Source organism: Salvelinus sp. IW2-2015, linkage group LG27, assembly GCF_002910315.2.
Source record: "Salvelinus sp. IW2-2015 linkage group LG27, ASM291031v2, whole genome shotgun sequence".
NCBI classification, from domain to species: domain Eukaryota; kingdom Metazoa; phylum Chordata; class Actinopteri; order Salmoniformes; family Salmonidae; genus Salvelinus; species Salvelinus sp. IW2-2015.
The window spans coordinates 18554526-18578055 of NC_036867.1; the positions used below are offsets into that span (position 1 = coordinate 18554526).

The 23530-nt window shown below is 43.6% G+C and overlaps 1 protein-coding gene across 1 annotated transcript in view; it reads left to right on the plus strand.

Annotated features, from left to right (window-relative positions):
* Window positions 1-2335: 2335 nt before the first annotated feature.
* Window positions 2336-23530, plus strand: part of ube3c (ubiquitin protein ligase E3C) — a 43019-nt gene continuing 21824 nt past the window's right edge. Inside the window, 20 exon segments of the mRNA XM_070435453.1 lie at window positions 2336-2508; window positions 3062-3210; window positions 3511-3564; window positions 3699-3773; window positions 3968-4114; window positions 5760-5875; window positions 6103-6260; window positions 6385-6550; window positions 8995-9215; window positions 9651-9802; window positions 10247-10437; window positions 14068-14154; window positions 14460-14623; window positions 15797-15945; window positions 15947-15995; window positions 15998-16023; window positions 18429-18533; window positions 19052-19139; window positions 20636-20733; window positions 21361-21493. Of these exon segments, the coding sequence (XP_070291554.1) occupies window positions 3142-3210; window positions 3511-3564; window positions 3699-3773; window positions 3968-4114; window positions 5760-5875; window positions 6103-6260; window positions 6385-6550; window positions 8995-9215; window positions 9651-9802; window positions 10247-10437; window positions 14068-14154; window positions 14460-14623; window positions 15797-15945; window positions 15947-15995; window positions 15998-16023; window positions 18429-18533; window positions 19052-19139; window positions 20636-20733; window positions 21361-21493 (2248 nt within the window). The 5' untranslated portion in view covers window positions 2336-2508; window positions 3062-3141.

Genomic DNA, 23530 nt, shown 5'->3' on the forward strand with positions numbered 1-23530 from the left:
TGATGGGCCACCCCCAGGTGGTGAAGGTAGGAAACAACATCTCCACTTCGCTGATCCTCAACACTGGGGCCCCACAAGGGTGCGTGCTCAGCCCCCTCCTGTACTCCCTGTTCACCCACGACTGTGTGGCCATTACCAACAACAACGAGAAAGCCTACAGGGAGGTGAGGGCACTCGGAGTGTGGTGTCAGGAAAACAACCTCTCACTCAACGTCAACAAAACAAAGGAGATGATCGTGGACTTCAGGAAACAGCAGAAGGAGCACCCCCCCCGCGCATCGAAGGGACAGCAGTGGTGAAGGTGGAAAGTTAAGTTCCTCGGCATACACATCACAGACAAACTGAAATGGTCCACCCACACAGACAGTGTGGTGAAGAAGGTGCAACAGTGCCTCTTTAACCTCAGGAGGCTGAAGAAATTTGGCTCGTCACCCAAAACCCTGACAAACTTTTACAGATGCACAATCGAGAGCATCCTGTCGGGCTGTATCACCGCCTGGTATGGAAACTGCATCGCCCTCAACCGCAAGGCTCTCCAGAGGGTGTTGTGGTCTGCACAACGCATCACCGGGGGCAAACTACCTGCCCTCCATGACACCTACAGTACCCGATGTCACAGGAAGGCCAAAAAGATCATCAGGGACAACAAGCACCCGAGCCACTGCCTGTTCACACCGCTACCATCCAGAAGGCGAGGTCAGTACAGGTGCATCAAAGCTGGGACCGAGAGACTCAAGGCCATCAGACTACTAAACAGCAATCACTAACTCAGAGAGGCTGCTGCCTACATTGATACCCAATCACTGGCCACTTTAATAAATGGATCACTAGTCACTTTAAATAATGCCACTTTAATAATGTTTACATATCTTACATTACTCATATCATATGTATATACTGTATCGACCATCGCTCAGCCATATATTAATGTGTACATATTCTCATTCACCCCTTCAGATGTGTGTATTAGGTAGTTGGGAAATTGTTAGATTACTTGTTCGATATTACTGCACTGTCAGAAACTAGAAGCATAAGCATTTTGCTACACTCGCATTAACATCTGCTAACCATGTGTATATGACCAATAACATTTGATTTGATTACATGATTATTAACACTGTTAAGCTTTAAAAACAGCATTGGGATTGTAGTTCACGTGAGGTAGTAGCGGGCAAAGCTAATGGCTGAAAATGGCAGAATGCCGCCTAGAGTTTGAGAGCTAATATGACGCCTACATACACCTGCGCTGTGTGTCAATAGCAGGATAATCCAGGTGTCATTTTCGTTAGTTGCTTACATTTCAGTGCATCTAATTTTTAAACATTTCAACTGTATTAAATTATTACTTTTTTCAATTCCACAAAAAAATGAAAACTCATTAAAATAAAGTTATTTCTTTCTTATCTTTCTTGTGATGTAAGTGCCCCGACTAAGCATTCTTATAGATGAGTCCATTTCAGCCATTACCAGAGTTTTTGAACAGGTCATTAAAACGTTTCCGTTGTCAAAACGTTAACGAAAAAACGACAGGCACAAGCAAGAGGAAGAATGAGTCGCAGGAGTAAAATGTAAGCAATCAATCCAGCGAGATTTAAGTGCCAAGTAGATTTTCGACCCCTCCAACACGGGAAATAGTATAGATGGGTGAAAAATACAGATCCTCAGGTGGGCGGGGCATGCACGTTGCTAGTGAACGGTAGCCGTTTCAAGTCCACTCCTAAATAAGACAGCCAGGGTCATATGCACAAGTAATTTAGATAAACTTGTATAATAAAACAATATGTTTAAGGTTTGGATATCTTGACATCTTGTCTTCTTTCCATTAATAAATGTACACTATCAATGCATCTAACATTGTATTCATATTGCATATCACAGACCTATATATATTTTTCTCTCTTCTTTGGAGATAGCTGAAGTTGAACTAGGTCTATTGTATACTCTAATGTCTATTGCAGTATAAATAATATCAGCATACTGTATGTCAATGGTTCCCAACCTTTTTCAATTACTGTACCACCAACTGAATTTTGCTCGGCTCGGGGTACCCCTGAAGTACCCCCTCATGTGCATTTTACCTCATGCACATCATGAGTCTTCTCAAGTACCCCCTGTGGATTGTCGAAGTACCCACAGGGGTCCTAGTACCCCTGGTTGGGAACCAGTGCTGTATGTTGATTTGAATTCGTAGCAAATCCATTGAAAATCCACTCTGCTTCCTGTTGCTCCCGGGACCAAGGCACAATTGCACCAGCTGAAGAGGATCCAATGAGAGGACCAAGAATGCCAAACTGAGTTTAGTTGACATTGCATTCAGCTAATAGTATTTGAGCATTGAAACGAGCGTCCAATCGGGTTTCATTATTCTGAAGAGGCGGATGTATTCGTTTATGTTGTGTTTCTGGAAAGAAGGGGAGAAGGAGAAAACAATGCATGTTTCTTTAATTTAGTATCGCACAAAAGTCTTATGTACTTTTTAATTTATGTTGGTCATTTCATAAATCAAAGGTAATCAACATACAGTTTCTGCATTTTTTTGTCCAAACTATGTATTGTGTTATAACAAAGATGTCTAAGGAGGATAGACATGATTAGCTAGATAGCTAACGTTAGTAGCTAGAAAGGCGACCTGCCCCTGTAAAGTTAGCCAGCTAACGTTTGCTAACTGGCTAGCTATAATGTCAAAAGAGTCATGTACATGTACGCACAAATAAAGTAACTTGGGGATTGTCTGTATATCTGATGTGATTGAATTTCTGAAGCAGTGGCAGACAGACCACCAACAGCGATGTAGACACAAGCTGCTGAGTCATTTACGTTAGCTAGCTATGTTGGGGAACTGTAGCTACAGTAGCTAGCCAGTTCCACAACCAGTGACAAGTATATTTCTTCATGTCTCTTCCACTAATATTGTCGACGTGGGAAGTGTAGCTAACAATTTCACGTGTCTAACAACACGTTGATAATTTAGCTAGCTAGTTATGATAATTTGTTCTGGATGGCGTCAATTTGTCAGACCCCCAGCCAGCAAATTAATGGCATGTTTTACTTTCTTTTTCAGATTGCTGTAATACCTACTTTGTAAAGTCCTGAATTGAACCAAGTCAAGCGTCCTTCATTGATGGTTCGAAAAATCTAACCATGAGCTTCAGCTTTGAGGGAGATTTCAAAACAAGACCCAAGGTGTCTCTTGGGGGAGCGAGTAAAAAGGTAAGACCACTATGAGATTTACCTTACCTTCTGTATAGAAATGGCTACTGTGCTATTTCTATAGCTTGCTAGCTTCTTCACTTAATTGTTCTACTAGTCGTGTCAAGCACAGGAGGTTGGTGGCACCTTAATTGGGGAGAACGGGTTTGTGGTAAAGACTGGAGAGGAATCAGTGGAATCGTATCAAACACATCAAACGCATTAGTGTCCAGGTATTTGATGCCATTCCATTTGCTCCTTCCAGCCATTACTAGCAGCCTACACTGGTGTCAAGCTATGTTAATATACTTTGGCTTTCAGGAGGAAAAAGCATCTCTCCTACACCGGACACAAGAGGAAAGGCGAAAAAGAGAGGTAGTCCTTTGTGTGAAACACACTTGTGATGTAAAATCGTCCTACGTGAACTTCAAATACAAAGTTGGATTGTAAACCAAACATTATTTAATTTCACTGTGTATTTATTTACTCTGTTTTTCAACTTCAATAAGGATGAAAGACGAAGATTGAAGAACGCTATTGTCATTCAGTCCTATATACGAGGATACCATGACCGAAAACAGCAAGTATGTCTACTAACATGAACAAGCTCATTCTTGGGTGTCTATGCCATACCCTTCCACTCTCACTTATCTTGCCAGCAATCCCATTTCCACAGCCTCGTATTGCTGATGGCAATGTGGATAGATACTTCATTGTGTACACTATCAAGTGATCATCCCTATAACTGTCAATGAACTTTGACCCTGCTTTTTTCCAGTATGCCATCCAGAGGGGCAACTTTGACCGCTGCGTCTGCCAGGCACAGTCAGAAGGTGGACCGACAATGTCCGACGCTGCCAGTCTCAGTCTCCTAACGAGGCAACTCCTGTTTTTCTACAGACAGAGTGAGGACTCACGGAGATTGGTGAGGACCAACGTTTTTTGGAAGTGTTGTTACAACTAATTCAAAACTTGTGTAAAATGTGATGTCTTGCGTGTGGGAACCTGACGCAACATTTCTGTCTGTGTCTCTGTAGATATGGATTTGTCAGAACCTAGTGAAATACAATGGGCAGTTTTTGAAGCTGCTGGCGGGGCCCGAGAGACAGATGTGTGTGTTTCAGATCAAGAGGGTCCTGGGCTCCTGCTGCAGGTAATGGGGGCCTACACCTATTCTTCAGGAATGCGTTCTGGGGTGAAGTTTCCCCTACGTATAGATTTTGGATCAACTTCCCCTCCTCCAATGCTAACCTTAACCATTAGTGGGGACAAAATGTTAAACTGACCCAATATCCAAGAATGGTATGGCTGTTGAACAAGTTGAGGGGACTAAATTACTTGGTGTTACCTTAGATTGTAAACTGTCATGGTCAAAACATATAGATTCAATGGTTGTAAAGATGCGGAGAGATCTGTCCGTAATAAAGAGTTGCTTTGTGGAGTGTGGTGTCAAAAAAGCAAAGCAGTCTCTAGTTTTATCTTATCTTGATTATTGTCCAGTCATATGGTCAAGCGCTGCAAAGAAAGACCTAGTTAAGCTGCAGCTGGCCAACAATAGAGCTGCACGTCTTGCTCTTCATTGTAATCAGAGGGGTCATATTAATACTATAAATGACAGTCTTTCTTGGCTAAGAGCTGAGGAAAGACTGACTGCGTCACTTCTTGTTTTTATAAGAAACATGAATGTTATAGGAAATACTCAATTGTTTGCATATTCAAATCACAGACAGCACTGACCCACAATCTTACCCCACCAGACATGCCAAAGACCCCAGGTCCAGAACAAATTCAAGGAAATGTACAGTATTATACAGAGCCTTGAGTGCATGGAACTCCCTTCCATCTTATATATCGCAACGGAACAGCAAACCTGCTTTCAAAAAACAAATAAAGCAACCCCTCGTGGCACAATGCCTCTCCCCCATGTGACCTATTTGTTGTGTGTATGTACTGACATGTATGTGTAATTGATAGATGCGCGCACACACACACACACACACACACTACATGTATTTATTTTTATGTATGCAAATTGTTAAGTCTTATGTCTGTAATGTCTTTTTCATTATGTGTCAGACCCCAGTAAGACTAGCTGTTGCCATTGGCGTCGGCTAATGGGAATCCTAATTCATCTAATCAAGATCAGCTTCTATGGGCAACTTCACCCTACCGCCATGAATGCGTTGATCAAATCAATGAAATATGGGCTTATTACACCCCTATAACAGCGTTTCTCCATCTTTCCTAGACTTCTGCAGACCTGCAAGGATGACAGTTTGAATGTTGCCGTCCCCATGAGGATGCTGGAGATCTTTTCTTCAGAGAGAACTTATCTTCCTGTCCTTGAAGACGTGAATTGTGTAGCGTCGTTAATCGAGCAGATTTTGCACTATATGGTACAGAAAGGTAAGTGTCCTGATGGTTTCACTGCTGTTACAGTGCAAAATACGTTTTTTTGTTTGTTGTTAATGCTCATTTTCAAGCCCCATTGAATTTGACCTCTTGCATCTCTCTCTCTCTCTCTCTCTCTCTCTCTCTCTCTCTCTCTCTCTCTCTCTNTGTCTCTGTAGATATGGATTTGTCAGAACCTAGTGAAACACAATGGGCAGTTTGTGAAGCTGCTGGCGGGGCCCGAAAGACAGACGTGTGTGTTTCAGATCAAGAGGGTCCTGGGCTTCTGCTGCAGGTAATGGGGCCTACACCTACTCTTCATGAATGCGCTCTGGGGTGAAGTTTCACCTAGGTACAGATCTAGGATCTGCTTCCCCTCATCCAATCCTAACTTTAACCATTAGTGGAAAGAATGTTAAACTGACCCAAGATCAGCTTCTAAGGGCAACTTCACTGTACATCCATGAATGCATTGCAAGTATATTGCACCACCTTAACACCCTTTGTCCATCTCTCTCCTAGACTTCTACAAACCTGCAAGGATGACAGTTTGAATGTTGCCGTTCCCATGAGGATGCTGGAGATCTATTCCTCAGAGAGAACCTATCTCCCTGTCCTTCAAGACGTTAATTGTGTGGCATCGTTAATCGAGCAGATTTTGCACTATATGGTACAGAAAGGTAAATATCATGAGGATGTCTGCGGAAGTGCACTATAACATTTTATTTGGTTAATGCTAATTTTCAAGCCCTATTTGAATTTGAATCGGCTCTCTATCTTTTTGTCTTACTCTTTCTCTCTCAGGATACTACAGGTCGCTTTATATTCTAGTGAATCACAAGCTCCCTTCCAGTCTGGAGTACAGTGATGCTCCCTCTGGAGCACACGCTATCCCCTTGGCAGGCACACTGCTGGAGCACACGCTGAAACCCCTACACTTTACCTACTCCTCCTGCACTACAGGCGCAAGGTATGTTGAGATCTCCCCTAGGTACAGATCTAGGATCAGCTTCCCCTCTTCCAATCAATCTTAACAGTAATCATTAAGGGACGGACAGACCAGTAGGATTGCCGAGTGTCTGCCGACCGAGAGTGCTTACCTCTAAACAGAGTACCGGCCGTATATATTTTCAAACCGATTCTACATGTAGAAATGGCCGAAATTGACAGCTGTCAGTTGTCCACCGGCGGGTGGTCCCTGTAACATACCGCGCCGAAGGCAAGCGGACAAACGGTGAATGTGCGGCCCCTGACTGTACAGAACGACAATCGGTCTGGTGAGTTTTCTCTTTTATTGCGAAAAATGCTAAACTGACCCAAGATCAGCGTCTATGGGCAACTTTACCCTACTCCAAGTTTAACAGTGTCTGTAAAACCACAACAGTCACACCAGAACAGTCAAACACACACACAAATGAACTGAAGCTGAAGTTAACTAGAACACACACACACACACACACAGTGTCCTGAAGTCTGACCCCCTCAAAGTTTAACCTTCAACAGATGAAATCCCCCTCACACACAAAGCATCCCTGCATCAGCGACTGCTGAGCACGTGGGAAAAAGCACAGCGAGGGGCTAGGGGCGGAATGCCTTTGTCTGTGGCGTATGCTGTTAAAATTGTCCAGTAAACCGATAATGTAAACTTTGGGCATTTGTTTGTCCTTCGAGTCAGCAGGACACCGTATTTGATTCGCCAACCTGTTTACAACGAGCAATAAAACTGACCCAGAGTCTGAGTACAGAATATCGACTATTTGCTCTCAATTATAAACATTCTTAATGACAAACGAAGGGGGGGCGTTCTTTTCTTTTTGAAGAATAGCAGGGGAAAGGGTGTGAGAAACTTGGGTACACACACTCACTCCAACAGCTAATTATCTGACCGGGACCACCAGATGTGAGAGTTACTCGGTCAAAACAGCTCTGTTTGACAAGACAATATTGGGGCACTCAGAGCTGAAAGGAGACACCTACTCTATCAGTCAAACTCTATTGTCCTTGTTTGGGTAGCCTAATGAGTTTAAAGGATCACCTTTCTTTAGAAACTGACTTTTGGCTCTGTACTTAAAGTGCTCAATCTTTAAGTTGACTGCTGACATTTTTTGGGATTGTATAAACGGTGTGAACATAATTTTTTGTTGTAAATACATTTTCATATTTTTGATATCTGACCTAGTATTTGAACACTGTGTTGTTGAAGAAGAGCTTGTAGATAAGCATTTCGCTGCTGTGTCCTGTATACGGCTCGTTCCATGAAATGAGTCCCTTTTGTGGCCATTTGATATTTTAAGTAGAAATGGAAAATTCAATAATTACAATTTTTGAAATAAAAAAAGACTTCTAGGAACCTACTTAACCCCAAAATGTCTCCAAGTTTTAACAATCATTGTAAATCCCTAGTTATGTTTTTGCTTTTACAAAGTCATTTCTGAAGATTGTTATTCATTCCATGTGATTAGTGATTCATTTTAAGGTTAAAAAAAACCTGTCCCTCATTTTAAGATCCACCCTGTTACTTAAACTGAACTCCCGTTTTAATATGATGAAACTATTCCTTAAAAGAAATAAAAAATCTTAAGAAATATTGAACATCTAATAGTCAAGTCTTAGTGTTAGCAGGTGAGCTCGTTCTACTATTAATGGAAATGTTCTGGTGTTTTGTGGTGGAAAACTGAGCGGGTTGAGCGTAACACGTCAACTCTGTTACCCATAGATAGACAGGCTAGAAATGTTTGAACAATTTAAACTTTTTTTGTGAAGCTTGCATTCAATTGCCCCTTCCTGTTGCACACAATAAGCTTCCATTCCCACCGTCACAAGGGGATTCATGCCTAATTTAAGATGATATCGTCAACCCTGTTGTGGTCAACCCTGTTACTTTATTTGACACTTAATAGGCACTAACTATAGGCATTTTTTTGTTTAACCTATTTTTAACATTGTCTTACATGTTCCATGTGCTCTTTACACCAGAATGTTCAATCTGCTCTTTACAACAGAACATTCAATCTGCTCTTTATGACAGAACATTCAATCTGCTCTTTACAGCAGAATGTTCCATGTGCTCTTTATGACAGAATGCTCCATGTGCTCTTTACGACAGAATGCTCCATGTGCTCTTTACGACAGAATGTTCCATGTGCTCTTTACGACAGAATGCTCCATGTGCTCTTTACGACAGAATGTAAAAATTAGGAGAAAATAAATCATCTAGACAGTTCATATGTTTATTTATTTATTAACATATTTGTAAATATTGATTTGTGATCAATTGACTTAATCTAATGTCATTATCATGTAGTGAACAGTTAAAACCAACTTACCCATTCTACAATGTGGGGAATGTAAACGGCTCTACTCCAGGCATTTGTGTAGTGACATTTCTCTCCCTCTCTCTCTTTGGTTCCACAGGCAGTTTGTGTTTGCGGCCTTCACTGAGGAGTTCACCTCGGCGCCTTTCACGGAGCAGATCTTTCATTTCTTTATTCCGGCGCTGTCCGATCCGCGCCTCCACTTCCCCTTCGAGGCCTTCCTGGGCTCCCTGCAGGCCACCGTAGTCTCCTCCGCAGCGGCGCTGAAACGTGCTCCGTGGCTCTTCTACTTTGTCCTCTCGGTCGGGGAGACCTGCCTGGGTAAGTGTCTGCGTCCAAAACGGTACTTTATTCCCATAGGGCTCTGGTGAAATGTACTGCACTATGTAGATTTTCTATTTTTATTTAACGTTTATTTAACTAGGCAAGTCAGTTAAGAACAAATTCTTATTTACAATGACGGCCAAACCCGGACGACGCTGTGCCAGTTGTGCGCCGCCCTATGGGACTCCCAATCACGTCCGGATGTGATACAGCCCGGATTCGAACCAGGGATGCAGTGGTCTTAGACCGCTGTGCCACTCGGGAGCAATAATAGGGTGCCATTTGGGACACAAGCTTAGTGTCCAGCATGTGGGGAATTGTACTCTCGTGTACCAGCAGGCACATTGACATGAGGAGTTGGAGGGAATGGCCCTGAAAAAAAGACATCTATAGTGATAGGGAGAGGGGTTGTAATGTTGTCTGTGTGCGCAGGTTCATTGTCAGAGGAGGGCCTCCAGCTGTACCTGCGAGCTCTGCAGGCCCTCCTTCCTCTCCTCCCCGTGTCAGAGAGCACCAGCAGGCCGGAGATCATCAGTGACTCTGAGGATGAGGAGGACACCAACACCCAGGCTCCGTCCACACAGGTTGCTAGCTAACACACACACACACACACACACACCACTAATGTGTCAATACGGGTAACACCAAAATTCAGGAATGGCACACTGCAGGTCACAGGTAATGCGTATAGTTCAGAATGGCCAGTTACTTCACAGGCAACATTTTCTAATGAAAACGGCTTACATCTGACTACAGGTATTGCACACACTACAAGCAGACCATAGCCCTATCCACACTGCCCCATGGCACCTCACGATAAACATCCTGGCCCGTATTCATAAAGCGTCTAAGAGTAGGCGTGCTGATCTGGGATCAGGTCCGCCTCTGTCCATACGATCTTATTAATTATGATTGAAATGGAAAAACTGATCCCAGATCCTGCTGACGCTTTATGAATTCAGGCCCAGCTATAGCCTACTTACTGCAACAACTCCCTCACCTATTGCGTGTGAACTCGATGGTTGCAGGACGACAGCTATCGGATATCGGTGCAGCGGATCACGGAGGAGTGTGTCCACAAGCTGGACACCAAGCAGCAGACAAACGCGCTGCTCAACCTGGTGTGGAGGGACTCGGCCAGCGAAGAGGTCTTCACCATGATGGCCTCCATCTGCCACACACTCATGGTGCAGCACCGCATGATGGTGCCCAAAGTCAGGTCAGTGTTCTACATCGGATCCAGTTACGTTGTTTTCGTACTAAATGGTACCCTATTCCCTATGTAGTGCACCACTAGTGCAAAATTATTGCACCATAAGGGGAATAGGGTGCCATTTGGGATTCACACACCTAAAGGTGTTACATGTCTTTACAGTGCTAGAATATCCGCTTTTGTTTTGTTTGATTCCTCACCTGAAGTCGTTTTGAGAACCTTCCTCTCGCCGCGATTGTAATGAATTTTTCCAATATTTTGTCTTTTTGTATATATTTTTCCCCTGTTTTAATTTTTAACTTCATCATGAAACTGGTGATGAATCAGCGTTTACGTGTTGTAAGCAACTAATGTGAATAACGATGAAGAAGCTCAGCCGTTATTGGCGTATACAACCGGCAGAGGAAGCACTCGGGATGTCAGGGAGGCTCTGAAGCTGTCACTCCTCGATTAGGGTAATTAGTCCTGGGATGGCTGATTTTGGGTTGATTGCATTAGGGCAGGATGTGGACGTGGATGTGAGAGGGGGAGATGGCCGCTGTCGTGGCCGAACGAGGGGGCACCTTCCTGGGCTTTACGGCACACCCTGCGTGGTCTCTCAACCCTTCTGGTTAATGGTTGGTAGAGCCAATGGAAGACACCACTACCTGTCTGTACTGTGTGGGGATGAGAGAGTGAATGTGTATCCCAGCGTATTGTCATTACTGACGCGTTGCTTTTACCTTTACAGGGTGGGCAACAATAAAGACGGCTATATTGTTTAGGGCAGGAGAGTGTTACCTGGGTCGTATCAACTAGAAACCAAACGGAAGCAAACAGGCCAGAACGGGGAGGGACTACCTGAATTTGTCCAGTAAGAAAACCCAAGTTTTCATTGCAAAACGTTCTAAATTGCAAAAAAGGAATCTGTCCGATCTCATGCGAAACCTGATTCAGACATTTTTCAAACTCACACAAAACAGAAAAATCCCCCCAAAACTCTACCAGAGAAGATGCGTTGATTTGCTTACCAAATCATTTGGTGGAATAGGCATAGAATCCTCCCTAAGTATTTTCTATCATTTTTACAGCTTCCTTTGGTCCAAACGCTTTTACCATAAATCCTGCCTCTCGTCCTCCATCATTATCGGATATCTGTGCAAAATAATTAGCTCACTGAGGAAGATTAATTAGTGCCCAAGTAGACGGGATAGCTTTACAAGAGGCTTAGGGGAGCAAATTGCATCCCAGGCCTGATTTACTGCGTTTAAAAAAGAGCTAGTCTGCCTAGCCGGCCCTCCTGCCTCCCGCCCGACGGCCAGCCCAGCGCAATGCCTCGAATAAATGTGTATCTTGTCAAAATGCTCTTACCTTCTTTCTTGCTTTCTTCTGTTCATAAGAGCTCGATTCAGGCCCTGTATGTTCTGTAAGATTTGAGATATAATCTTTAAATTTAAGTATTTTCAATTCAGGCCTGTATGTTCTGCAAGAAAGAAAAAAATATATACTTTTTTTTAGATTAGGTTTGTTTTTTGTTGCTATAATCTTTGTCTTTATGGTTGGTAGGCTAAATGGGTGTAATTTCACTTTAATTGTTTAGTCTTAGGTATTTGGTGTACTTTTACTTTGATTGTTGTTTAGCCTCAGCCTGTGGTGGCACTCTGTCACTAACTGATGGTCACTGACAACTGTAAGTGTTAGCTAGCCTCTGTCCTTCATTTGTTTTTGTGCGCTTGCTGTGATTGTGGAGTTTACATGAGATATTGACGCTCGGGCAATGAGAACAGTCTTTCTGCCATTGGCACTGACTCGCAGGCCCTTATGAATTAGGCCTAAGCTAGTTTTACATAAATAAAACAGAATTTGAAGCAAATTACTATTTGAGCTCGATTCAATCCATACTGTAGCGTGATTCTATTCATTTCAGATTGGGCTGACATATGTAGCATTTACCATGAATGCATTCTCCACCAACGTGGGAACATTGCCTTAAAATGTATATTGCGCTGTAGCGCAGCTCTTCAACGCTACGGATTGAATCGAGCCCTTTCTCTTTTCTTTTTCCTAGTTTTCTCTTTTTCTGCGAACGTACGTACATTCTTGTATTATGTCAGAAGAAAATAATTTGTGTTTTGTCCATCAAGGTCATTTTTATGGACACACACACACACACACACACACAAACACACACACATGACCCCTTTTGATGCCTGTGACTTTGTGTATTAGTGCATTCCGTGATTGAAATGGAGCTTTGGTTTCTAGCAGGCCGTATATCAGGCTGTCAGTCAGCATTTTAGTGCTTTGTTTCCCATTTCAATCAAACACCCGGCTGCGCACTGTAAAGGCCCAGAGCACTATGCTATACCCGGCTCCCCTCCTCTCTTGTACTGACAGATGGGAGGGGCACGGCAGAAACTATTTCTCAAACATATTAAGAGGTGTCACTCGCTCCCCCCCCCCCACTCTGAAGGATCATTTTCATTTTCCGCCTTCCAGATATTCTCCGCTGCGCAATGGTGGCCGGGGTATGTTTGTCCCAAATGGCAGCGTATTCCCTTTGTAGTGCACTACTTTTGACCAGAGCCCGTAGGGAATAGGGTGACATTTTGGAGGCCGACACCAACGTGTGTTCACGTGAGATTCCATCCACTTCCCGGTCCCCCTCTCTGTTCTGTCAATCTTTTACCTCATAATGTGAATAGATGCCTGCCTGTTAAGTGGCAGGCATCCTTATAGGTGACAATACCGTAGCCGCTTAGACAGAGGCCTATTATATGCAAGGGGCATTTATTTAGTTTTCAGCTTATTTACCGCATTAGTGTTACCTGACAATAACCCTCGGTGTGAAGGACACACACAATCTAGCCGTAGCGATTTAAAGGAGGATACACACACTTTGAACAAAGAGCAGCTTCACACCCGGGTGCCATAGGCCGTTAGTTAGACCGGCCGGCCGGGGTGTCCGGGATGAGGGCCCAGTGGCTGCGTCTCAAATGGCACCCTTTTCCCTACATAGTGCACTACTTTTGACCAGGGCCCATAGGAGGCCGACACGAGGGAATCGGTTGCCATTGGGACGCAGCCAGTGGCTCATTCCCTCCCTCCTTCCCTCCTCAGTGTTATCATGTAATTCAGGGAGAGTGTGGAAGCATGCTTGCGCTCGGGGGTCATTGTGAGGGCCATGCCCCCCTCCCCCTCTATTGTGTCCCCCCATGGCCATTAAGTTAAATGGGGCTCCTCCAGGAAGCCAGAGGGCCTGTTTATGACCCTGGGCCGATCTCCTCCTTGCCAGCAACTAGTTTACTAATGGAAGGTGCCTCGCCTAAATAAAGCTTAATGGGTTGTTTAATCTTTTTTTCGTTGCGGAAAAGGGAGAGAGGGGACTAAAGAGGGAGAGGAAGGGCCAAGAAAGAAAATTCCTGCGGGATACGCTATGCTGCTGTTCAATCGCTTTTATTTGATATTTTTCCCTCTTTATGTGTGTCCTCTGGTTACTTGGGCAATGTTAACGATATCTGACTTAGAGGGCATCGAGGTAGAGCGCAATGTATACGTTCAGACGTACAAACTGTGTCAACTCTTTTGTCCCACATCTTTGATACATGCATCTTTATAGATATTTTTGTAAATGTTTGTTTATTTTGTCCCTTCCAGGCTTCTGTACAGTTTAGCGTTTAATGCACGTTTCCTGAGACATCTCTGGCACCTGATACAGTCCATGACCACCAAAATGATCACGGGGTGAGTTGATTTGAATGTCGGTCAGGGGCTGTATGTATCAAGCGTCTCAGAGTAGGAGTGTTGATCTTTGATCAGGTCTCCTCCCCCTGTCCATGTAATCTTATTCGTTGTGATCTAAAAGGCCAAACTGATCCTAAATCAGAACTCCTGCTTTGAGACACTTGATATAAATATGCGGCCCTGAACAAAGTGACGGTCCTTGATTGGGTCTCGGCGTATGTAAGTCAATTCAACGTGCTTTATTGACATAAATAAACATGTCAGTATAGTGAGTAGTGAGTCTCTCTCTTCTTCTCTCCTCCCAGGTCCATGGTTCCGCTGTTGCAGGTCATTTCGCGGGGGTCTCCCATGTCCCTGGAAGACTCCAATCGCATCATTCCCCTCTTCTATCTCTTCAGTTCCCTCTTCAGCCACTCGCTCATCTCCGTGCACGACAGCGAGTTCTTTGGCTACCCTATGGAGGGCCATGGTAGGCCACTCCCTCAGTGTTTCTCCTAGGATTTTTTGAGGCAGTGGTGGCAAAGTTAGCGTGGGTGGGGGGTGAATGTGGGGCCAACAGCACCATCTCCGACTTAACATTTTAGATCATCTTGGCCACAGAGACACAGAGACAACATTTTTCTGTTTTAAAGAGTTTTCTGTTATCCTACACATTTAGTCATGGGGCAGAGTGAAAAATATTCAGCAATTCTACACATTTTGCCATGGCTTATGCCATGTTCTTATGCTATCTCAGTGACTCAAACATTATAACAAAATCAATGGGGGCCCTATGCTATGAATTATTTAAAATGTATTCTCCTGTCTAGTTTTTATTCTGGTGATTGTTTGGCCAGTTCTCAAAGATTATCTTGTTAAAAAAGAAAAAAGCTCCATTATCTTTGCTACATACTTTATATCTGCTTTTAATCGTTTAGGGTTTACTCTGAAAACATTTTAAAATCCTCCAAAATTATCATATTTTTGGAAGTGGCGGCAACGATTTACCAGTGGCGCCGCGCCGCTGCTAAATGAATATAGAGGAAACACTGCTTCCTCCAAACTCTAGTCTCCAAGGTGGCATCCCAAATGGCAACCGATTCCCTATGCACTACTTCTGACCAGGGAATGTAGGGTGCCATTAAGGACGCAACCCTAGTCTCAAAATCACCTGCCTCTTGTTTTGAATCAGTGTGAAGCTGACATTTTGTTTTACTTTGAATTGAAATACTTCTAGAAACAAATCTATATGTATCCAGATGGATAGTTTCACACATTTTTTACACTACACCACATTGCTGCTGCACAACATCCTCCACCTTGCTTGATATTCAGTGGGTAAGAGATGTAGGGCGATATCTTCTCCTCGCAAAGGCAGCTATGCTGGCAACCTTCTGAATAACGGGAGCTCTGATACAGTACCTCATGATTGCGTTGCGTGTGGCGTGTGTATCACATTGTTTACTAAATCCCTGGTTTAACTAGAGATCTTCCTCACGGAAATTGTCAAAGAAAAGTTTAAATCGTGCTGCAAAATGATAATTTCACTTGCAGTTCATTCACTTACAGTGCAGGTGTCTTTGCGATAGGAAAATGTTGCCTGTGTTCAATGGCTGAGTAACAGTGAACACCTGTCCATTCCTTCTGTCCACCCCTTCCTCAGGCCACAGCAATACCACCATGATGCCGTTCACATTGTCCGAGCTGGTGAACCTGTCTCAGTTGCTGAGGGACGCGTGTCTGGGCATCATCAAGCTGGCCTACCCCGAGACCAAGACGGAGCACCGCGAGGAGTACATGGCTGCCTTCCGCAGGCGTGGGAGTCAAAACCAACACAGAGGTGCAGCAGCGCATCCAGGCCGAGCAAAACGCTGGGTTCAGCTCTTCAAGGTGATTACCCCGCCCAGCACCTATCGCCCTAGCATGACAGTGGCATCAAATCTGATTCAAAGCATGTAGAAACGGTGAGTGTGGCTTAGTGTGTAACACCACCACAACTCTAGTCTGCATGTTGTCCCCCGCCAAAGTCCGGGAGCCTCTCCTCCCTTCTCAGTCTCCCCTTTTATATCCAACTGTCAAATATATACAAATAAGGAAATGGGATTTCATAAAAAAAATAAAAAATAAACTTCATAATTTGAATGCTTCCGAGTCCAACTGGCTTCTGTCCTCACTCTGCTGCACCTGTAGCAGATTTTGAAAATGGTTGCATGCTGTATGTATCTTTAAAGGGTCTTCTTTGACTTCTGCTGCTCTCATAGCAAACATAATTGTAAATAACAAAAATGTGTTGATCAGCAACCGTCGAAACTCAAATTGGGTTAGTTAGGCGAAACCGAGTATGCGTGGCTAGACATGGCTGAGTGAGGACGTTCATTGGCTGTTTACTGAAAGGAAATGAGGCAGATGACAACATTAGGTTAATTATTTCTCGCTCGCTCACTCACTCTCACTCTCGTCCTTACCCCCTCTATCCTTCTCTCTCTCCCACTTACTTTCCCTGAAACAGTAATTAAGCGACTCTGGCTGCGATTCTTTGAGAGAGGGACTCGAAAGTGAGCAGCACTTTCTTTCAGCAGAGGTGGTGGCGGTGTACGAATGCGGCAAGAATTTCATAACAGTTCAAGGCGAGCAAACACCTCCCGTCAGCTAAAACGACCCATTAAAAAGTGGGAGAGCAGTGGAAATGCATTTTCCAAAATTGAACGGGGGCTGGATTTACAGTCGCTTTAACGCCGCTGACCCCCTAACACGCTAATGTTTGGTTCGAGTCATCAGCCGTCCTTCGCCCATCTTTTATCACCCCCATTGTCGAGCTATCTGTTTAATTGAAAGAAGTTAATTGAATGAAAATGATCAACTAAGCTTCTATTAATATTGCTAATGGAACTTCTCTTCTTGGCCATGTTTGGAGAGAGATGTCACCGCAGAGTTTGGGAAAGCCCATTAAGTCGTGCACTTAACCCGATGTGCTAATTAAGGAATGCTTATTCATTCCTCCGAGTCGGGGGTAAGTCTCTCCGAACCCATCGCCGGGGCCGCGAACAGCGTTTTGCACTCCCCGTTATTACCGAGAATACCGACTCCGGTCGTCGCTGATGACGGCCCAAGATTGAGTGCGTCCTGTATGGAAAAACGATGTGCGTTTTTAAAAATAACACTTCCATTCAAACGATGTTGCCTGGTTATTGTATTGAAAATTGTTTCAGGGTAATTATGTGTGTGAATACTCCCAGCTAGTGCCGGTAATGACTGTAGAGTAAGATTATGGAAATGATCAATATAGATGTGACAAGTTCAGTCGCTACAGTGGAGTCTTCTCTCCGCTAATCATCTGAAGTTGTGAACTCCACAAATATGACCTACACAGCTGACGAAAGTGATGATCAACTTCTATCTAACATTCCTATCCAAAGACTGCACAGAGTAAGACATGGGATAGGATGCAAAAGGCATGTTTTTCGCTGGACCGGACTGGACAGTACAAAAAATGATTGGGACAGTACAAGACAGACATATTTAGTTATTAACAGGACAGGAATGAATATTCACTCTTGTTTCACCCTCTACTGCACAGTAAGACAATGGATATCACAACAACTCTCACCCTGACCCTATCTTACAGAACATTGCGGAGTTACACTGGTCATTACCACAGTTTATCTGTTGCTATCTGTCCCGCGGCTGATGTCAGCAGACTGGACAGACTGGCCCATAATTAACCCTGGTGCTGGATGTGGAGGGACGACCCCCCCCCACCATTTCTCTTTTATACTATCGTTAAATACCACACTAATGGCTCAGCTCGCAAATTGCTTTTTTAAGAGGAAGCATCTTATTGTCGAGTCTCCACGCAAATAGATTTGTTTGTTAACAAATGAAAGGATGTATGCTTTAAAATGACATCCGTATAGCACATATCTTTAACTTTTTCTACTTTTAAGTAATTTAAGCAGACGCTCTAATCCAGAACGACGTACAGTAGTAGTGAGTGCATACATTTTTCGTACTGCTCCCCCATGGGGAATTGAACCCACAACCCTGGCGTTGCAAGTACTATGCTCTACTGACCGAGCCGCACAGGACCTGAAAATTACATGGTTAAAATGACATATATCTTTATCACTTGTGTGACGTTTGGTTTCATTTCACATTGACTTACCTATTACAGCCGAAACCATTTAAGCCAATTTTTTATTCGTTTTTATATACTACGAAGAGAGCGAGTGGCATGTTCTCTTGAGAGTCCAGTGTGTGACTTTTATTTTTATTGTTTATTGTTCTGCGTTTCACAGGTGATCACTAACTTGGTGAAGATGGTGAAGGCTCGTGACATCAGACGTCCCTTCTGTCCGGCAGGTCATTGGCTCTCCGAAGAGGTCAACATCAGAGCAGATAAGGTAACCGTGCTCTCAGCCGTTAGATTGTTACCCTTAATGAGGTTATCAGGCAAATCCCTCATCTGGTTTACTCAATAACGCTTCACGAACACTTCCTTTTTTCAATCCACCGTTACGACTGCATACAGTGGTCATGAACACAACTTAAAGCTCTTGGCATTACATGTAATTATAGTTGATAAACAACTTTGTGACATCTATGGTGGAGATGCATGCAATGTTTTCATGAACTGTGCTACTGACATGCCTTTGAAGAGTATCTGTGTAAATGTACATGATACATTACGATCACTTTATTGTCCGTGTACACGGAAATTCATTTTGTACGGTCAGCATACAAAATACACTACAACAATACACCATAATACATTCAATGCATACTGTAAATACTGGAAAGTGAGCATAAACATAGTCCCTGTGGCATACTGTTAGGCCGTTGTATTAGACCCACGTTATTTCCTATGTAGGATGTTGTTAGCACAGTCCCGCTGACTGGAGCCCTGCTCTTCCCTCTCCAGGTGACCCAGCTGTACGTCCCCTCGGCCAGACACGTGTGGAGGACGCGGAGGATGGGACGCATCGGGCCCCTGCAGTCCACACTGGATGGTACGATACAATATAGATCCCACAAAAAAAAGTAGTCCCAGTTAGGTTTGTTCACGATACCAGTATCACGATAACACGATTTTCCAAGGCAAAAAAAGGAAACACGAAGCAGACTTAACTCTATGTTACTTTGACGTATTGTGACAACCCTAGTTCCTGCTATGCGTGAACCGACCACTGATTGTCATCACAGATTTTAGAAGTGCAATGGAACACCTTAGTTGCCGCACCATAATTTGGGTACAGGGAACACTGTGCCATCTCTGGTAAATTAAGCTCTTAGGTCAGCTCAGGTGTAATCTCAGGTATGTTATTTTCCTTCAAGTCACTCCTGATGCCTTAGCGAAGAGCCAGGGATGGCAATGGGCCGAGAGCGAGACAACCAAGATCATATGTTGTTTAATTTAGAGCTGCATCAAAGGGCCTCCGGCAGTGGGCAGAGAGAGAGAGCAGGTGTGAAAACAAACAGATAACAATGCGTGTATGATCTGCCTAATGCCACTCCAGCCAGCCCCGATACAGGATCAATTAAATTAGCCGGAGAGTCCTGATGAGCTCAGACACATCTGGCTGTATGTTTGTCTTCCCTTTTTTCATTTCCTTAAATGGACAGGCCCTCGGGTGATGAATGGCTAACGTATTGACCACCCCCGGGCCATATTTCTCCTCACCAATGGAAACCTGATGGCCGAAATGCATATAGGATTGACTAATTGAGCAGAATAATTGCGCTCGAACGGGGACAATGAAGGGGAAGGGGGGGAGAATGGTGGTCTAACTCTGCTGTTGTGGCAGTTTTGGGTTCTAAACGGTTACGAACGTCTGCTTAATGGAAACGGCCAGTCAGGTGGACGGGCAGCTCACCGTTGAGTTAATTAAAAGTGTGTGTTAGTGAGAGAGGGGTTGAGGCAGGATTGAGCACTCGGTGATGGGCTGCCTGTAAACAGTCAGCTGGGTGGGGAGAGGGCCTAGCGGGTTAGCGGTTGGGGAGGGAGTAAGGTAGCAGGCAGGTAGGATGGGGGGGCTAACTGGATAAATGGGGTCTGGGTGTTTTCTGGGTTTAACCCCTTCCATAAAGAAGTGTCTGGGTTTTCTGGGAGACTGCAGGGAAGAAGTGTGGGTTTAGGTTCTGGTAAAGGAACCTATGGGCTCCGTGCAGGCTGGTTAAACATTTACCACACAGTGCTGTCTCAGCATCTATCCACACACTATGTCGTCATGGAAACCCTTCATGGCGCTGCATTGGGCATTTATAGATGGATGGATGGATGGATGAATTAGGGCCAGATGGATAGATACCTAGATGGAGGATCAGATTGATAGTGTGGTTAGATGGGTTAATTGATGGAGGGATGGATAAATGAATAGATAAATAGATTAATGGGTAGAAGACAGACAGATTGACTGTTGTAGAGCAGTTTAAGCATTGTTGTTGTACTGTATTTCTGTTGAAGAAGTTCCCTTACAGGACAGAAACATGTTCTATTCTATTCTAGTGGGGATGGAGCCTCCACAGCTGTCTGTGTCTGAGGAGAGACACTTGGCCATTCTGACCGAGCTGCCCTTCGTCGTGCCCTTTGAGGAACGAGTCAAGGTACTCTACATCTCATCTCTGCATATTGCTCCATACAGATGTGTTCAAATATAGTGGCTCCCTTGCATGATTCACACATTCTTCTAAAATAAGTTGAAATGGAAAAAGCTTTTGGTGTTTGCACATGTATTTGTTTGATTTACAACTGCAAAGGACCAAGAAGAATATCAAATAAATAATGAAATGGATGTAAAAGAAAATTGGCCTGGACTAATTTATTCGAATTTGGTCGAGGGCAAAGATTCTCATTTACTGTGTAATTTCTCACCTGTGGTAAGTTGCAGGTGCCTACAGGGTAAAAATAGCATTCAGTAATTTTTTGAAGAAAAAACAGAACATTCTGCTCCGTTGCACTCCATTATAAAGTGCACGGGTGCCAATATATTTGAAAGCGTATGTATGTTTTATACTTGTTAGAAAACCAAAACCCGTGTGTAATATGTATGACTGAATATTTATTTTCACCTCAGTTAAATTTGTTTCAAATAAAATCGCCTTTTATTGTTGACTACATCCATTAGAAATAGTCCATGTAGTCAATAGAGGTCCTTTAAAACATGGCTGGCTATAGGTAGTCTGTCATTAAAACTGCTTGCCATATTATCTCTGTGTGTCCCTGTGGCGAAGATCTTCCAGAGATTGATCTACGCGGACAAGCGGGACGTACAGGGAGACGGGCCGCTTCTGGACGGGATCATCGTCACCATCAGACGGAACTACATCTACGAGGACGCCTACGACAAGCTCTCCCCAGAAAACGGTACGTGGTTAGGCTGAGGAGGGATACGGCTTGATGAGGAGGGATACAGTATTCAGACCCCTTGACTTTTTCCACATTTTGTTAGGTTACAGCCTTATTGTAAAGTTGATTACATTAGTTTTTTCCCCTCATCAATCTACACACAATACCCCATAATGACAAAGCAAAAACAGGTTTTTAGAAATGTTTGCTAATTTATTAAAAATACAATATGTAAATATCACATTTGCATAAGTATTCAGACCCTTTGAGATCCTTGATGAAAACCTGCTCCAGAGAGTTCAGGACCTCAGACTGGGGCAAAGGTTCACCTTCCAACAGGACAACAACCCTAAGCACACAGTCAAGACAACGCAGGAGTGGCTTCGGGACAAGTCTCTGAATGTCCATGGGTGGCTCAGCCAGAGCCCGGACTTGAACCCGATCGAACATCTCTGGAGAGACCTGAAAATAGCTATGCAGCAACGCTCCCCATCCAACCTGACAGAGCTTGAGAGGATCTGCATAGAATAATGAGAGAAACTACCCAAATACAGGTGTACCAAGCTTGTAGCGTTATAGCCAAGAAGACTTGAGGCTGTAATTGCTGCCAAAGGTGCTTCAACAAAGAACTGTCTCTGTACTTTGCTTCGTTCATCTTTGCCTCGATCCTGACTAGTCTCTCCTGCCGCTGAAAAATACCCCCACAGCATGATGCTGCCATCACCATGCTTCACTGAAGGGATGGTGCAAGGTTTCCTCCAGACGTGACTCTTGGCATTCAGGCCAAAGAGTTGAATCTTCATTTCATCAGACAAGAAAATCTTGTGTCTCATGGTCAGAGTCTTTAGGAGCCTTTTGGCAAACTCCAAGCGAGCTGTCATGTGCCTTTTACAGAGAAGTGGCTTCCGTCTTGCCACTCTACCATAATGGTCTGATTGGTGGAGTGCTGCAGAGATGGTTGTCCTTCTGGAATGTTCTCCCATCTCCACAGAGGAACTCCAGAGCGCTATAGGTAGTCTGTCCTTGCAATAAAATGCAAATTAATTACTTAAAAATCATACAATGTGATTTTCTGGATTTTTGTTTTAGATTCCGTCTCTCACAGTTGAAGTGTACCTATGATAAAAATGACAGACCTCTACATGCTTTGTAAGTAGGAAAACCTGCAAAATTGGCAGTGTATCAAATACTTGTTCTCCCCACTGTACGTATACTTACGTAAATAAGGTATTTCTGGTTTGTATTTGTAATAAATGTGAAAAAAATTCTAAAAACCTATTTTCGCTTTGTCATTATGGGTTATTGTCTGTAGATTGCTGAGGATTTGTATTTATTTAATACATTTTAGAATAAGGGTGTAATGTAACAAAATGTGGAAAAAGTCAAGGGGTCTGAATACTTTCCGAAGGCACTGTATGTCTCGGGTTGCGTCCTAATAATCTCTCCTTTCTCCCAAAGTGTGCACTTGTTCACTTCTCTTCACGGGTTTGGATGGAAATGACTAGTTTAATAAATATGGTGTATAGTCCCACAAGCCCATACCTCCACCAATCCAATGCTTTTAGATTTGTGGGAAGTAGTGAACGAGTGCACATTAGAAAGGAGATATTATTGAGACGCTGCCCAAGACGGTATTTGTCTTCTGTTTGAGGTCCATAAAATCCAGATATTCTAGCCGAGGTTGCAGATCCCATTAGAAATGAAGGTTAGCTTTCCCATCGGTCTCTGAAGTATTGGATTTCACTAAAGCATAATTGTGATCGTGGTTATTCTAATGGCTCGCATAAAAGCGGGGAAATCAATTATTTTAAGTCACCTCTTTTTGTGTTTGAATTTCGAAGAGCACTTTTGTTGGGTCACATGATTAAAAACTGTAGTAGTAGGTGGCCCTGCCTTCGAGGGGCTGGAAAGGTGATCTATATCATTCATGTGTCTTTATAAGTTATAGCTGCTCTGATTTATCACCGTACATTCATTATTCTGAAACGTGACCTCTTTTATACGGTTTGATTTGATTATTCCTCAGGTCAAAGAAATCATGCCTCTTGACATGTG